General features: G+C 41.4%; 2 protein-coding genes across 2 annotated transcripts in view; one reads left to right on the forward strand and one right to left on the reverse strand.

Moving 5' to 3' along the window:
* LOC146563613 (furin-like protease kpc-1) overlaps window positions 1-16,243 on the forward strand; it is a 213,829-nt gene that overhangs the window by 11,130 nt on the left and 186,456 nt on the right. The window contains exon 2 of the mRNA XM_085290827.1: window positions 4,909-5,001. Within this exon, the coding sequence (XP_085146953.1) occupies window positions 4,909-5,001 (93 nt within the window). The remainder of the gene's footprint in view (window positions 1-4,908; window positions 5,002-16,243) is intronic.
* On the reverse strand, window positions 577-1,570 carry LOC146563614 (uncharacterized). The gene is made up of 2 exons (XM_085290281.1): window positions 1,411-1,570; window positions 577-1,335 (listed from the first exon to the last, which is right to left on the reverse strand). Exon 2 carries the CDS (start codon window positions 1,333-1,335, stop codon window positions 808-810), a length of 528 nt encoding a protein of 175 aa, XP_085146407.1. The 5' UTR covers window positions 1,411-1,570; the 3' UTR covers window positions 577-807.

Here is a 16,243-nt window from a genome sequence, read left to right on the forward strand (position 1 = left end):
ATTTGCCCGGTTCAAATTTCAAATTCAAATTTTATTTTTATTTGTCACGTACACAGTCATACACAGTACGATATGTAATGTAATGCTTGGACAACTGCTCGTGACCTAAAGAAAACAAAAAAAGGAAAAGGCTATGAATAAGATAGGACATAAATATGAAAAATTTAAAAGGGTAAGTTTAACTAGGAAGGAATAAAATATAAATTAAGGTTAAAAATGAAATAACTGTACAACACAAATTAGAATGAAGGGTACATTTAACTGGGAAAGAATAAGATAAAATATATAAATTAAAGTTGAAAATAAAATAACTGTACAACAAAATACACAATATAGAACTATATAAGAATGTATGAAGAAATATAAATAAATATATACACAATAACAGCACCTGTACAAGTATTAACTGGAAATGAAGAATGTAGTGAGGCTTTGACAGTGATTCCACACCCTTTTAGACCTGCTAATAACACTACAAGAAGAAAAAATGTGGATGGACACTAAGTTGAATGAATGTTTTTGGTTGTCTGAAGTAGGGCATGCTATGTAAAAAAGTTGGAAAACCACTTTGGGAGCCACATTTGTAACACATTTTATTGATTACTTTTTTTTCCCTACAAGCAGGCATAAGATGCAGGTTACACAAAAGCTGATAGTTTACACTGAAGCCTCAAAGTGAAAACTTGTGGCTACTTTATTTCAAAGAAACTAGCATAAAAGCAAAGATTGTGACTTCACCTGTATTTTTTAGATTCACAAAATTCTCAAAGCTGTTACATACTGTACTGATTTAGGATCAGAGGTCTCCTACACGTCTGTGCTAACGAAGGCGATTTTCTTTCGAAGAGATGCAAGAAGATTGGGCCCAATCCTGTACGTCTCTTTTGGCTCATAATGCGCGGATGCATAAAGCTCGTCGATTCGTTTGTTGTTCTTGTTATATTTCACCAAAACTCTGTCCATGTTACTTTTAGGATTGCTGCGGTTGTAGTATCTTCTGACTTCATACGGCAGCTTCTCTGCGCCAGGATAGTGGAGGTTTCCAATGGTGTAATAGCTCCACTGCTGTCTGTCTTTTATCACAGGAAGAACTGGCCCTTTGTTCTGAAACAAGTGAAACCCATATTCTCCCCGGTAGGGATCACACAGAGCCCTCATGTTGTTGTCCAAGCAGTTCTGAACGTACCACACCAGCAGCTTAAGGCCATGGCGAGGAGGCGGCTGACCAAACCCGCTGTCCTGGAGTTGTTGTATTGAGTCGAGGGTTTTCGGAGGTGAGGTCAAGACCACAGACAACACCAAAGTCAAACAAAACAAGGCTTTGTCGTGTGCCATCTATGAAAAAAGACATCCCAGTGTGAGAACAGGAATCTTAAAACTACACTAAAGAAACATTTTCTCACAACTTACCTTTTAGTTGGTACCCGTTTCCCTGTAGTCTCAAAGCGTGCCTGCAACCGAAACTAAAGTTGGTGTTTTGTGCTGCAGCTGAACGAACTATTCGATCCTGCGGTTGTCTTCTCTCTGTCTTATGTGGAGAGACTGAAAAAAAAGAAAGCACACTGGTAGGGTTTTCATTCTCTATGTGCGATGAAAAAGGAAGTGATTGCTGTACAGCTGGACTCTGTGAAAGTCCCATTTGAAAGAATAATTAAACTAAGCAGGCGTATCTCAGGGACTAAAGGAAGTTACCAATGTAAAGTCTTACTTCTGCTTTCACTCCTAGCTGCGAAGAACAGCTGCTAATAGAGGAGCAGCCAGTCAGCTGTGCACACCAGAATAATAAAAGCTTAGCAATGAAGATGATTTCATATATGCTGGTGATGTAGTACTTTAAACTCGCTATAGGGTGTGTGGTAGTGGAGGGGGTTTCAACCTTTATGTATATGGGAACCAGCGAGTTTGCAAACAGTGAGGGGTTAAAGTGGATTCGATAGGTGGGGGGAACCCTAAGATCTGGTGCGGCAGTGCAGCAAAGGAAATGGCTCACTCACAAAGAAGTCCCCAAAAGAACGAAAGGATCATAGAGGATCCAAAGAGGAACGGATCAGTCTGTTGGTACCAGCGTCCAGTCAGCAAGAACATCCAAATTCATCCCAAGCTCACTTAGTTCACTGTGCACCGATTCAAGCCTACAGTATCACATGTCTCTTTGTGTGTCTGGGCGTGTGTTTGTGTGCCTTTGAACACTCTCATGATTAGTGTTCTCAGTGACTGCTGGCTGATGGGGTTGATTTGTCCGACAGTGCAGTGTGTCAGGCAGGCTCAGCGTCCGCACTGGAGAACATGAGTGAAGGAGCGAATAATTGATAGTGACAAGGCGCTCCCAGCCTTAATTGCTGCTGGTGAATTAGATTACCTTTTTAAAGTGCCTTCATTAGCAGAGGGAGAGCCATACCAACGGTCCCCTGATTGGCCTCATATTGTTTTGCTGTGAACTTGCTCTGGCAGGGCACAAAAAGTGTGCGTTTGTTTTGGTTGGTTTGAAATTGCTCACTAATTTTCTTGTACAGCTGTAGCTTGTCTGTGTGCGCGATGTGTGCACACGATTCATATCCAGAGTTGACATTTTGTGATACATCAGTAACTCACTGAAGCAGCAAGTGTCTTTGTGTGTTTATGAGGCTTAGTCTGCTGTTTTAAAGGGTATATGCACCTGTGTCACAAGGAAATATTTAGCTCCAATGGCTTGCATTTTATGTCTAGTGTAATATGCTGAAATATGACAAGGAAGCCCAGATATATAGGTGATATATATACTCTATGTTTTTTCTTTTTTTCTTTTGTGAAGATCACAAACCATAAAGTGAAATTTGATGCTGTTTGTGGACTTTGTGGACTACATACTGCTGTTGCCCCACTAAATGAGGTCCAACATCAGGGTTAGTTAGTTATTTGCTGGAGATCGTGGTTATAGAAATAGATAAAAAATATGAAGTAGTCATGGAAAAGCAGTTTATTGGTTTATGTAAATGGACTTGATTTTTATTTTATTCTGTTTTCGTTGCAATCAGCACAACAATGAAACTAGGGTTCATCAGGAAGTGTATTTCATGTGGGTGCCACATACATCTCGGAGAGTCCTCAGTGGGAATGTGTGACCCAGGCAACCGGAAAAAATAAGTTAAAAAGGAAAAATAGTGGTAGGAGTTGTATTTTACCCAATCCATGATCTTGTCTCAAGCCTAACCAAAAAAGAAGTTTTCAGTTTCATGAGTATTCCACAAACTTCTGTGAGACTGTGTTGTGTGATGCTTGAAAATGTTCCTCCTTTTTCTCTGTAAAGCTGCACAAAGGGACAGACGGGATTTTGCTGAAAGTGAGCAGGGAAAGTAAGGAAGAAGTATCAGTCTATGCAGAGAGAGTTACTTGCGCATATTTTAAAAAAACACCAAAAAAAACCACCCAACTTTCTTCCTAAACCCAAATGTCCAAAACCTCACACCCTCTTCTTCCCCTCCAGCAACTGTTTCAGCTTCAGCTGTCCTCCCTCATTACATTTCCATATCTATCACCAGTTACTGTTCCATCACCAGCCCACCAGCCCCCAAAGTTCCCTCATCCCAAAAACACACTGGCATCCCCATCTCTGCCTCATGCTTCATTCCCACCGCAGCCAGCCTTCAGCCCCCTGCCAAGTTAAATGGACTGTACTGGCGTCAGGGGAGTCGCGTGTGCTCAATTCAGCTCAGCTCAGCTGGGCTGCAAGCGTTATAAACTTAGTGTGTGATTATTGTCGGAGCCAGGCTCCTCCACGCAGGAAGTGCGCACTGATGGGTACTATGTCACCGGGTACGGGGCCAGCCGTGGCGAGAGGGATGAGAGAGCAAAAGGAGAGACTGAAACTGAGGCGAGAAAAGAGCACAGAGAGGGAGGAAAAAAATTGTTAGAGATGAAGGAGGGTAACGGGGATCGAGGGAGAAAGGGTAATAAAAGATAGAGGAAGGAGAACAAGCAGGAGAGGACTGAATCATCAAAGGGAAGGAAAAAGCCACGCTGAGCAAGGAAAGACTGATGTACACCTATCGCAGCAGACAAAGACAAGAGAAGACACACGGGGAGTGATATAAAGAGGGAGAAGCATAAGAATAATGCAGTCAGAGAAGAAAGAGAGGCAGCAGGGAAATCAGCAGAGGAGGGGAAAAGAAGAAGAGACGGGGAGGGCGCATAGGAGAGAAAGGCAAGAAGAGAAATTAGAGAGAAATTTTTCAAGCGAGTGATGTGCGCTGTGATTGTTTTCTCTCTCTCTCTCTCCCTCCCCGTCTCGCTCTAAACGGTCGGGATGTGGCCTGTATCTGCCGGCAAGAAGGAACTCAATTTGGGACAATTTACTCGGCAGTCTCAGCCCTGATGCACCTCAGGGACAGAGAATAGAGAGAATGAAAGTGAAGGAAGATAGAATCAGCAAGCCCCGCACACACATACATACACACTCACACAACGTGTGCCTTGCACACAATTGCTGCCGAGTAGATTTCACTTAGTTAGTTCTAACTCTCCCAGGCGGTCAATACGATTGAGTTTATAAGGCTTGGAAATGAAAAGCCCAGGATAAGGTTAGATAAACTGTGTGCTATTTGATTTTGGGCCACCCTTCGCAGAAAAACCCACACAAGACAGATGGCCGGAGGGGATACGCTGAAATCATGTTGTGCAAAAGGGTCAGATGGGTGATTAAGGCTGAATGCGTTGTGTGCTTTGACCCTCGCTCTGTACCTGCATTGGTTTCTCTGCGCTGAAGAAAGCGCTTGAGTGATTTTTCCAAATGCATCTTTGTTTTTGCATTCTTAAATAAAATGCAGCCACATGATCAAATGTTATATCATAACTTGCACCCTGCAACACTTTGCGCCTTAAAAGTTTGGGATTGTATAAGCTGAATGTGAAATTGTCTTTCCATGCTCACAGGTTGGCAGCCTGAACGGTCTGTACACACTGAGGGACACCAGGGGGCGCCCTGACAGAGCCACCTTTGAAGACAGACTTGCAGCAGAAGCAAGGGTAAGTATCCCCCCACCCACCCCCCCCATAAATAAATGAATAAATGAACTAAAAGAAAAGGAAAAAAAAACACTTGATGGACTGAAAAGTGAGGACACTGACAGAGGAAGGAGCTGTGTGTTCCCAAAAGAAAAAGAAGCCACTCTGTTTACTTTTATCTTTCATTTCTTTGCCTGTTCCTGCAACACTCTGAGAAATGCATTCACAACTACAGCTGTTGAGAGCATCCAGCCACTTGGACGAGACTCTTTGATGCATTTAGCACAGTGAATTTACACTCTGGCATCAGTTCTGATTGTACCCAGCGAGTGTATGCAAATGGAAGTTCATTTAAGCTGCCATTGCTGTTTTAATCATGCTCCACTGTTGATTAGCAAAATGATTGGCAAAAAAGAAAGGAAAAAAAGACTGAAGCAGGCCCGTGTTGAGCAATGGATAAAAGTTGTTTACCTTGCTCTTGTTGCTTGTGTGCCTGTTCCACCCAATATCACTTTGTGCACCCATCCCCTCCTCCTTCCTCCCTTGCCACCTTCAGCAAGCTGCTCCGCTTTACCCTCGGAGCTCACAATTCAACCTCCTCACTAGGCTTCCGTGGCCATGGAAACCGTCATTCAGGGAGACATCCCATGACAGCAGGGAGAGGAAGGGTCGGAGATGTGGCTTCGCCCCTGTCCATTCTCCAGGGTGCACCGGACCTCTGGCCTTTCTCCAACACATTGCCCCTTCAATCTCTCTCTCTCACACCCACATACACACAAAATACACAAAACAATAAAAATACTCACATAGAAAGACGTGTGTGTGTGTGTGTGTGTGTGTGTGTGTGTGTGTGTGTGTGTGTGTGTGCATCTACCCCACAACTACAAACCACCCTCCCACCCGAACACACACAGACACACAAACAGCCTGAAAGCAAAGGAGAGAAAGGAATTCCAAACTTTCCGATTCAGAGTTATCATCTGAATCAGTGTGCGTGTGATTAATTGAAGTAATTTATGCACAATCTCCAGTGACTCCATGTATGGTTCATGATTTCATTAAACTGTAACTTTAATTACTTTTCTACTATCGTAACTTTAGGTGAAAATAAATTCCCACCCTTAAATGTCTCACGTTTCGTAATGAGTCTTACATTTAATGGATTGCACAAATAATGTTTTGGGATGATGAACAATTGCGTATTTAGACGCTGCTTCTCCCTGCCAGCTGCCTTCATTTTTTTTCCATTACAGTCATTTTATTTTGGAATTTTGTTTCATTTAAAGAAATCTTATCGTTTAGTTTTGTAGCAAGTAAAAAAAATGCTGCTATTGCAGCTTACTTGAACCCTCTGAAAACCCTTGAAACTTCTTTGCTTCCCAACTTATATAATGCACTTTATTTGCTTTCTTTTTTTTAGCTGAATACAGTTAATATTGTTGTGGGTTTATGGAAGACATGCTTATGTTGGGTTATGTGTTGTCAAACACAATTAGAGTGTGTTAGCTGAAGCAGCTGGCCTCCTGCCAGAGCCTTAGCAATAGTTCGTCCGCCCACCTCTGACCAGGCTTCCATCTTTACAAACACGTCTGCTGTTTTTTTTCCTTTGGATTGCATAGCAGGTGGGTTTGATAGCAGAACCCACCAGTTACTGCATCATATAAAGTTTAGTAGACTGCAAGGTTGCGACGGAGTTAAAATTAGCTTCGTGCGGCTTAATCTGCCCTTCACAGTTAGAATAGTATTTACAGTAGAATAGTATTTACAGGTAAAAAAGCCCTACTGTTGCTGAGATCCCATTTGCAGTGATGTGGTAGAGTGCTACTCACTGAGGTGTTTGTGTTACTCTGCAAAGCACCTGCATTTTGAAATGAAAGGTGAAATCACTGGTGCATCGTTGTGTAGCAAAAGCATAACGAGGCTGTGTTTTCACGAGATAGATCTACTCCTGTCAGGAGGTGGAATTAAACCGAGGGCTGTTTTACCTTTTAGAAATAGTTGTAACTATATTGTAATAACAGCTGTGCAGTGTAACTTGGCGTATTGATTAATAATGCTGTAAAACCACGGCAAACAAAATAAGACGCAACATAAAATATCATTTATACCTGTCTGTATATCATAACTGTTGCAAACTATTGAGGAGTCCTTTATAAAGAAAATAAATGAAAGGGAACTATTTAAATCTTCTTGACAGAAGAATAAGAAACATCTTTAATAAATTAGCACGATCTGCCGCAGCTGCTGCAGCTCATAGAAGCCTCAGTCTATTGTTTGCTGCATTGACACACACACAGTCACATTGAATGGAGGCCACAGTGGCATCTCAGAGGAGGAGGAGGTTTTGCCACTGTGTAATCCCAGCTGATGCAGCCCTCTGTCAGCAAGGCAGCAATCAGCTGTGGTATTAATCTCAATGCTAATGGCATCATTAGCAAAGCTGTGGAAAAACATACCAATGTGAGGGTTTAGAGACACATGGAGAAAGACCATATATGCACATCTGGCAAATAAAGCACATGTAAAAATGCTGTTAACGAAGCAAAAACACAGACACATACACACATGGTTTCTCTTCTGTCTCTCTGAGTGTGTATGTGTACGTAGTTTATTTGAAACCCCGTTTCCCCTCAACGACTCTCTTCCGAACTGTCCTAACTATTGTACCTCTTGTGGTTTCATTCTCAAACGCGCAGACATGTTTCTGACCAAACTCTATACTGACCTTTTACCAAATGTCTCAGATACTAACCCCCTGCCATCTTTTGACACACACATTGGTTCCTGCTGGTGTACTACACACTTAATACACAGATACAGAAAGGCACTGTTCACAGCATGTTCCAGTCTTGTGATGACCTGGTTTGAATCTTCTTTTTAAAAAGAAATCTGTTTTAATATCTGTCTCATTAATCTGAGCTGTACAGGCACCTTATTGATGCAACACTTGAGACGACAGCTGCAAGCTGCAGACAGAAGTCAAGGAGAAAAGACATTACCGGCAGAACAAGTGTGAAGTTTTTCTTATATAAACTGAAAAAAATAAGCAGGGCGCTAAAAGATATTTATTATAGTGAGGATGCTATAATGATGAAAGGCCAAGGTCAGCTTTTAGAAAAAATAAAGTCAAATATAGGCTTTACCTTGCAGCTAGCAAAACATCTAAACTTTTAGTGATGCTTACCTAACTAGTGTAAGCTCACCAATAGGTAGTCTTATTTTTGCATAAAAAATGAAAAATATTCTAAACAGCCACAGCTAAATTAAGATAGAGCATGCATTGTCCAGTTGTTGTCAAATGATGCTCGATCTCCTTGTGATTGAATATCGAGTTATTGAACGACCTCTAAAATTTGCAGTGTGTTAAATCCTTAAAAACGTATAAAAGTGAAAATGTGCTAATAAATGTGATAGTTGTTGTAGTGTTTAAAATGTGACAGCGAATCGAAAAATATTTTTGTCAGTGCAAGTTTAGCCTTATATGTAGGGATGGGTATCGTTTAGGTTTTATCCGATACCAGTACCAAACTGGTACTTTTGAAACGGTGCCGGTGCTTAAACGGTGCTCGAACCGGTGCTTAAAGAATGGAGAACACAAACTTTGTCCAAAAACCTCTCATGTTTAGCTGTTTTTTTGTAAAAAGATAACAATGTGTGCCTTTTCTGCAGCTATAGGGCATATCTGGTATCACTCTTGGCTGGAAGCAGTGCTTAAACAATGGAAAAAACACAAACTTTGTCCAAAAACCTCTCATGTTTAGCTGTTTTATACTTTTCTTTGGTCATTTTAGCCTTTTTGGCAGGGTGAAGGGAGTATCTGCCATCAAACAAGAAGACAGCCGCATGTAACTACGACGGTGTTTGCTAGTTCACCTTACATGCATTCATTTAATAGCGTGGTTAGCCTACTCAACGTAAATTACACACGTACAACATTAAGCTACTCATGCAGAGAAGAACGGCTGCTGCTGCCATCATCATCATCCGTCATCATTTCTGCTACACTGGCAGGGCTAGGGGCCAGGACTCTCCTCTTCGGGTTTTTGGGGGATGTTGCTAACTCCAGGTCCGATAACGGGCACCACACACGCAGTAGATGTGGACGGTGTGAAGTCTCGCAGCAAGCTATCAAATACGGTGCATTTCTCGGCTTTTAACAAAATTCTGCTTTTCGGTCTGGTTGCTACTGTTTATGTCAGAACCGGTGCCGGATACCGGTACCCATCCCTACTTATATGTTGCTTTTAAAAAGTTACACTCTGTCTGATGAACGTGTTAATTATATTATAGAAATCTATAGTAATCTTTGTTAATTCTTGATATTGTGCCTAAACTAAAGTCCTAGAATTTTAATTGCATAAAGCATAACTTTACTACATTGCTATGTCTGTAGAATAGAGATGGAATAAGAGTGAGAGTGCTTTCAGGTACATCCTGCTTCTCACTTCTTCTATGTGCAAACTGTTTTGATGCATTTAAAATAAAAACCATATTAGATATATCCATTGAGCAATACAGATATTACTATTAAAATGATCAACTTTTATGTTCTTAAGTATGACTTAAGCAGAAATTCACATTCATAAAACTTTATATGAAATTGTTGGAAATGTTTTGTTTATACTTAGAATTATCAATGAATTAGATAATTGTGTGAATTGGTTCCTTAATTGAACTTATATTTGATATTTGAAGCTCATATTTTAAGCAAGTAGTTGAAGCCACGACCATTGGGAGTGAATGATTCTGCTCTTTGACATATCGTGGGTGTTAGATACAGTAGGCATTATGCTAGTGGACATTGTGCAACCGGGAATGTCCACTAGCAACCAAACGTCAACACCAAAGTGATGCATGTCGAGCAAATCACTTTGTGTGGGCAGTAAACAACTCTTAACTCTGATGAACTTATTGATTCAACACCAGTGGGAGTGAAAGACACCATTTACTGACATTTGATAGAGTGCTAGCTGCTAAGCCCCAACCACATTTAGCGGCTAACGCGTGGTTGGGGCTTCAATTCTTAGTTCTGAGAATAACTATAAATCTAGGAAACTGTTTTATAGATGGGGTCAGTGGTCGCTGCAACTAAAGCTACTAAGTGTAATCCATTTGTCATTAATTTGATCATGAATGTTGTTAATTAATTTTACCAGTAGTTTACCTATCTATCTATTTATTTTGTGACGATAGACTATACGACATTTGTAATCTACAAGGCCAGAATAATTGTTAGCTCGCAAAATAAAATCTTAATCTGTAATGTATTCACACTGATTTAGGAGCTTTAACAGAAGTTTGGAAGCTTTGTTTAATGCTAAGTTAAATCTAAGTTTGTTTGTTTTTTGCCTCATTTGTGCTCCATATTATTTTCCAAGCGGCATCAAAAAGGCTGTAAAGATAACTTGTCTAAAAGACAGAATATGAAGTTAAGAGCCTCACCCCAACCACCACTCTAATGCCGTTTGGGCTTATCTTATCATTTTTGTTGTTTGGGTTACCATTACCTGATTTACATTAGCTAGGGTTGCCAACCGTCCCTTAAAATACGGAATCGTCCCGTATTTCGAAACAAAAGTACACGTCCCGTATTGAGCTAATAAGGGACGCACTTTGTCCCGTAATACAGTGAGAATCAAAAGTAGTCTATAAATGTTTATGGAATTAACACTTTGTTTGAAAACATAATTCCCAGCCCCTCTCCTGCTTTGTGACCAATGAGCTGACAGCACACTTATGACAATTCGAGTATGACAATTCAGATTACCGCTCATCTCATTGGTCGAGGAAAGGTCGCTTACGGAGAAAATACCGGAAGACAACAGATGACCACAACAAGAAGCATGGCCAACAGGGAAACAAACGCCGACACGGCGGTGCAAGTCTCGGACGACAGTACACCTAAAGCTGGGCAGACACTGTGCGATTTTTTCAGTCACGTTATTCAGCTCCTGCTCAAACTGCACGATTGACTCGCAGGGGTTAGAAGTTGGTAGGTCACGATGCAGGTCTCACACTATACCGCCCGATGCTCTGATCGACCTGAGTGCTCACACTGTGCCTCCATAAAATGAAGGTTATAACAGAAAATCTGTCGCGCTCTCTCTCTCTCCGTCTTACACTCACACAGACACACCACCACCATCAACTTTGCTAAATTGCTAATGAAAAACATGATCAGGCAGCTGTGATTGAGCAGCAGTGTAAATCCAACTGTTTTCACGGTTGTTGTGGTCGTGATAATTTTGTGATGCCACATCGAAAAGGCTCGGATGAGCTTTCCAAAGTTCTACAAGTTGTGCCTCCATCGCTTGTGTCCAGATCACACGCTGCACAGCCGTGCTGCTCCATCTTTTACACCAACGTTTACGTTTGCGCGCGAGCAGTGTGAGCGGCTGTGATGAGACCCTCACGAGCGATTGATGATCGGGAGCTGGTCGTGAGGTGTTAATCACTTCTCGTTACCCCACGTATACTACACGACGCACGATGAAGGCCAAAATCGGTCAAAAATCGGCTCAAAATGGGCCTAAAACTGCACAGTGTAAGCCCAGCATTAGAGCAGCAATGTTTGTTCCCCTCAGAGAAAGGGAAGAATGGGAAAAGGAAAACACCTGGCTGGAAAAAGTTAATATGGGCATGTGCAATGAATATCAGCGCTATGTGGCCAGAAGTGTGATAATAGAATTTATTTTGTGTAATAAACAACTGCAAGGATAGATGATTACAACAAATAGATGACTAATACATAAAAGTAATACATAGATGAATAATGATGATGAGTTATGATGCGTAATCATGGGAACAAGTGGGTTTACAAACGGGAGCAGCTGATTAGCATTAGAAAAGCTGAAATAATATCTCAACTGAAGCCGATTGTACTAAATGCACTAAATGTGCACTGTTACAAGAATGTTTTTCTTTCTATTGTTTTCTATTATTTTAAGTTAAGCAGGACAGAGTGCTTTTAAAGAAAGATTTACTTATATTCTCAAAAGTTAAGCATGACAGGCTTCTGTTTAAGAAGGAGACCTGTTTTATTGTGTTAATGTTGTCATTTTGAGCTAAAAATAAATGGCTAAATGATCATTTGTTTCACATATGTTCATATCACAAAGAATACACATCTACTTAAATCAAATTCAAGTCAAATGGTTAAAAAAATAATTTCACACACAAAAAAAGAGCTAGAAAATTCACCACACTGGGAAGGGTGAAGACAACTGGGTCGCCCGGCCCTGGCCACGAGGTGTCCCTTATTTATTTTTCAGGGAGTTGGCAACCCTAACATTAGCTAACTTGCATATTTGTGTTCAGCTTTGCAAGCAGTATAATGTCTGTTTCAAATGTGAGGATTTCTCTCTCCCTCTCCCTCCCTCTTTCCAACCCACTCTTCTATCCACAAAGGACAGGAAAAACATTTGAATTTTCCCTCAATACTTTCTCACTGTTGAGACGTTTGTGTGTGTGTTTTTTCCCCTTCTCCTTATTTTTCTTTTTTTTTCCTCTCTTTTTTTTCTGCTATTTTTTTTAAGACTCCAGTCACATCCGCAATCCCGCGGCCCTATAAGGAGCTTTCACGCTTTTTGGTTTGCTTTAGATGTTTAATACCCCTCTCTTTTGTGTCAGGCAGCCGGAGAGGCGTTAAGAAGCGCTGATAAACCCCACTTAGATCCCTTCCTGGCCCGTCACCCTGGCCTGCCGGGCCGCTTTAGCAGGGAACTGATCTGTGACGGCCTGCCACTCAAACTGAGCACTTCTGAAGGTTGACACAATGGAGTGAGCAACACACCAGAGGGCCCAGGGGTTGGTGGGGGAGGAGGAAGGAGGGAGGAATGAGGTAGAGGAGAGGAGGCCAAGAGGTGCCCTAAAAGAAGCCTAGAGGAGGGGCCAGAGTGTATCACGCTGTTATCTATTTCCTCTCTTTCAGCAGTTTTGCCCTCCCTCCCTTTACTGTGTGCTACTGTAGAGCTCCCCATCTTTCCTTGTTCGCCTTCTCTGCAACAGTAACACACACACACACACAGAAAAAAAACCCCTCTTCTCTGTCGTTTTTCTCTCTGCGGTCAGGACTATCAGTCTGGCAGCTAGAGATGAGATTGAATGAAGAGGCAGACTTGGTGAGTGTGGTGGGAGGGTTGAGGACTAGATAGGAATCAGCAGTGCATTGCGGGGTCTGGTGACGGTAGTTCATGCGGTGTGCTCACTGCTGTGTGGCATAATGGGTCCAACCAGAGCCAGGCTAAGGCCGACGGTGCGTCAGGAAGCAAAGCTTTGAGATTGACAAGCTCAGGGAGGGGTTGGGGCTGCAGCGGAGGCAGCGACGGTGGGGTGATGCGGCCACTGCTGCTGCTATTGCCATCAGTTTCCCGTGGGGCCGTGGGTGGGTAGTGAAGCCCAAAATGTCAGCGCTGATATCTGTGCAGCTCGGCTCGGCTATCACACTGCTGCAGCTGCCTGCCATCCACCGCATCCACTCATTCATATAGAGACATGGGAGTATTGCACAGACACACACACTCACTCTCTCTCTCTAACGCCCACAGTTTTCTTTCTGCGTTTCGTCAGCACCTTCCTTGTTCATTCATTTCAGTTCTATAGAGCCATTTTTGCACACAAACAAACACACACGTGCGCGCACACACACACACTCTCACACGCACACTCACACTCTTCATGGGATGTCTTTAAACACACATTCATGCAGTTTTACTCCTTCCATCTCGCTGTCTTTCTTCCCCTCCTCTTCCACACATTCACATTGTGCCTCTGTCAGTTCTATCTCAGCTGTTCAATCAAGCAAGTACTCCACTGCTCTCTCTCTGTGTCTCTTTTACCCCACTCACTGTTTAAAAAAGAGTTTTCCAAACTTGTTTTTCAGTTTTTTCTTTATTTTTATTTTCCATTGATCTCATACCATGTTCCTTTTGTATATCTCTTTTTCTATTTAGTGATGCTTTTATTGTGAAGGGCAAAGTGTCAGCAGCTTTGATAATTGATGTTGCACAAACTTACGATGTCATTTTTCAGTTCAGGTATATGTGGCATGTGTTTTTGGAAATTGTGTGCATTTTGTTGTGTGTGTGTGTGTGTGTGTGTGTGTGTGTGTTTGTGTGTGTGTGCTGCCCATGCATCACAGTTGGATGATGAATGTGCTGACAGTAGAGGGGTCAGTGTCACAGACAGTATGGTCAATTGCCCCTCGTCCCCTGAGCCTAACCTTGAGCAACACTCCCTGAAGAGTCTCAATCTGCCATTAAGGCCTGAAAACACACACACACACACACACACACACACACACACACACGCGCGCGCATTCCCAAGTGAGCGTGTGCCATTAGTAGATGGCAGGGCTTGGTTTGACAGAGAGCGATTAGCTCCCTATCATGTGTATTGATCACCATGTCCTGGCTGCTCCCCGAGAGGAGAGGCTGAAGGGGTTTAACAAGGCTATTGGGACATACACGCACACACCCTCACACATGCGTGCACACACTCACTATTTGCCAGCGAGTTTATGCGCCTCCACGGAAATTTTTCATCCATCCCGTTGTCATTGGTTTCACTTTTGGAAACCAACGTAAATAGAGTGACTTTGGAAATACTTTTCTCTAAAAGTTTCTGGGAACTATTGCCACACACCGCTCTGGTGTTTAACTGCTTAGCCAGCTGAAAATGGTTATATCTTCAATAGCCTACCAATACTACTCCCAGTTTAATTTGACCTGACGTTTGAGATGCATCTGAAAATATTCCTGTTAACACTTTCTTTAACCAGTGTATTTAAAAGCCCACAATCATATTGTATATAGTGGAATATAAGTTAAAACAAATATAATAAAACAAGAAGAACTCAGAGAGTGCAAACCTCCACCATGGCAGCTCACTCTACAGTATTTACTTTTAATAATAATAGTATTGTATTCTGTACATATTCTTTTAGTTTACATTGTTCTTTTTGAATGCACTTTAAGAAGTTTGTAGTGCAATCAAAATAACACATTTTGGTGTTAGTTTGAAATAAGACAAAAGTCAAATGTAAAGTTGAGGTCAGAGGTCAAATGTGACATGATATTTGGATGCAAACTATAATGTGATATTTTTAAACCACACATACCATTTTCTGAAAGTTTGACCTTGAAGTAGAGCTTAGAGGTGAAATTTAGATTCCCCGTATGTCATAGTTCATTCCCTATATGACAGTACAAACTGTCATTACAAATAATGGCAATAAGATACATAGTTTTAAATAGCGCTGTTAATTTGACCTTCAGATCAGTTTGTTAATCAGAGGTCAAATGTGACATAATATTTTAAATCTTTATACAGTACTTTCTATGTGTTGACAATATGTACCACACTAAGAATGATAGTTCCTAAGGATATGTGTCAATTTTCACACAATAAATCGTTAAGTTGACGTAAGCAAACTTTGAATGGATTGTTAACACGACCCCACTCTAAACCGCTACAACGTTTCAGCAGAATTCACTCAAAACCTGTTAAAAACTACAGAGACAAAATGACGACACACATGCAAATGCTACCAGAAACATAAACTCCTTTGCAGAGATAACTATGTTTTTTAGAAGTGCTTTGCAACGTGCAAATAAAAACTCAGTGAAAGGCAGCTGCAAGCTTTTGCTCACTGATGCTGTCCATTGCATGCCAACGATAAAGTCTCAGTGGACCCCAGTGGCTGGCTCATGCTGTATTGGGAAACTGCTCGTGTCCGTTTTGCATTAGCATGATGACATTTATGTGAATGTCCTGAATGAATGCGCATGAAAGGTGAACTATCAGTTCTGTTATTCTGATTATCCAGAGGAATACATATGTACCAAGTGCACTGTTGTGCTACACAGTATATCCTAAGTAAAATGCTAGTTTGGAGCTGCACTCTGAATTTGGTACATGTTTTTGTATTCATAACAAACAAAACAAAGCAATAGTATAGCTCACACATAAATTAGAAACAATGTTTCTCTTGCTAAATAGGAATTGCCTAAATGTGCTAACAAATCCAAGTGTTTGTTACACTTAGCTTATTATGCTTTAAATCATCTTAAATTAGCATAAATCAATACGCTGCACCTAAAATAAACACCCATTTGATTACATTTGCAGATTTGTGCACATCACATCTTCTCTCTGCCTGAGTTCTCCTCTGTTTCACATCACGTATGACGAGTTCTTAGCTTTAACAGCTGTCTTCTTTGGGAAGGTTAGACCAGCTCCTAGCTTTTGTTAATTGAGTATAATT

The sequence above is a fragment of the Mchenga conophoros genome, linkage group LG11 (assembly GCF_057382185.1).
Source record: "Mchenga conophoros isolate Kocher_MC1m ecotype Shallow Benthic linkage group LG11, M_conophoros_male_GT1.1, whole genome shotgun sequence".
NCBI lineage: Eukaryota > Metazoa > Chordata > Actinopteri > Cichliformes > Cichlidae > Mchenga > Mchenga conophoros.

Coding starts and splice junctions, on each gene's coding strand:
- LOC146563614 (XM_085290281.1), bottom strand. CDS start 1,335: ATGGCACACGACAAAGCCTTGTTTTGTTTGACTTTGGTGTTGTCTGTG.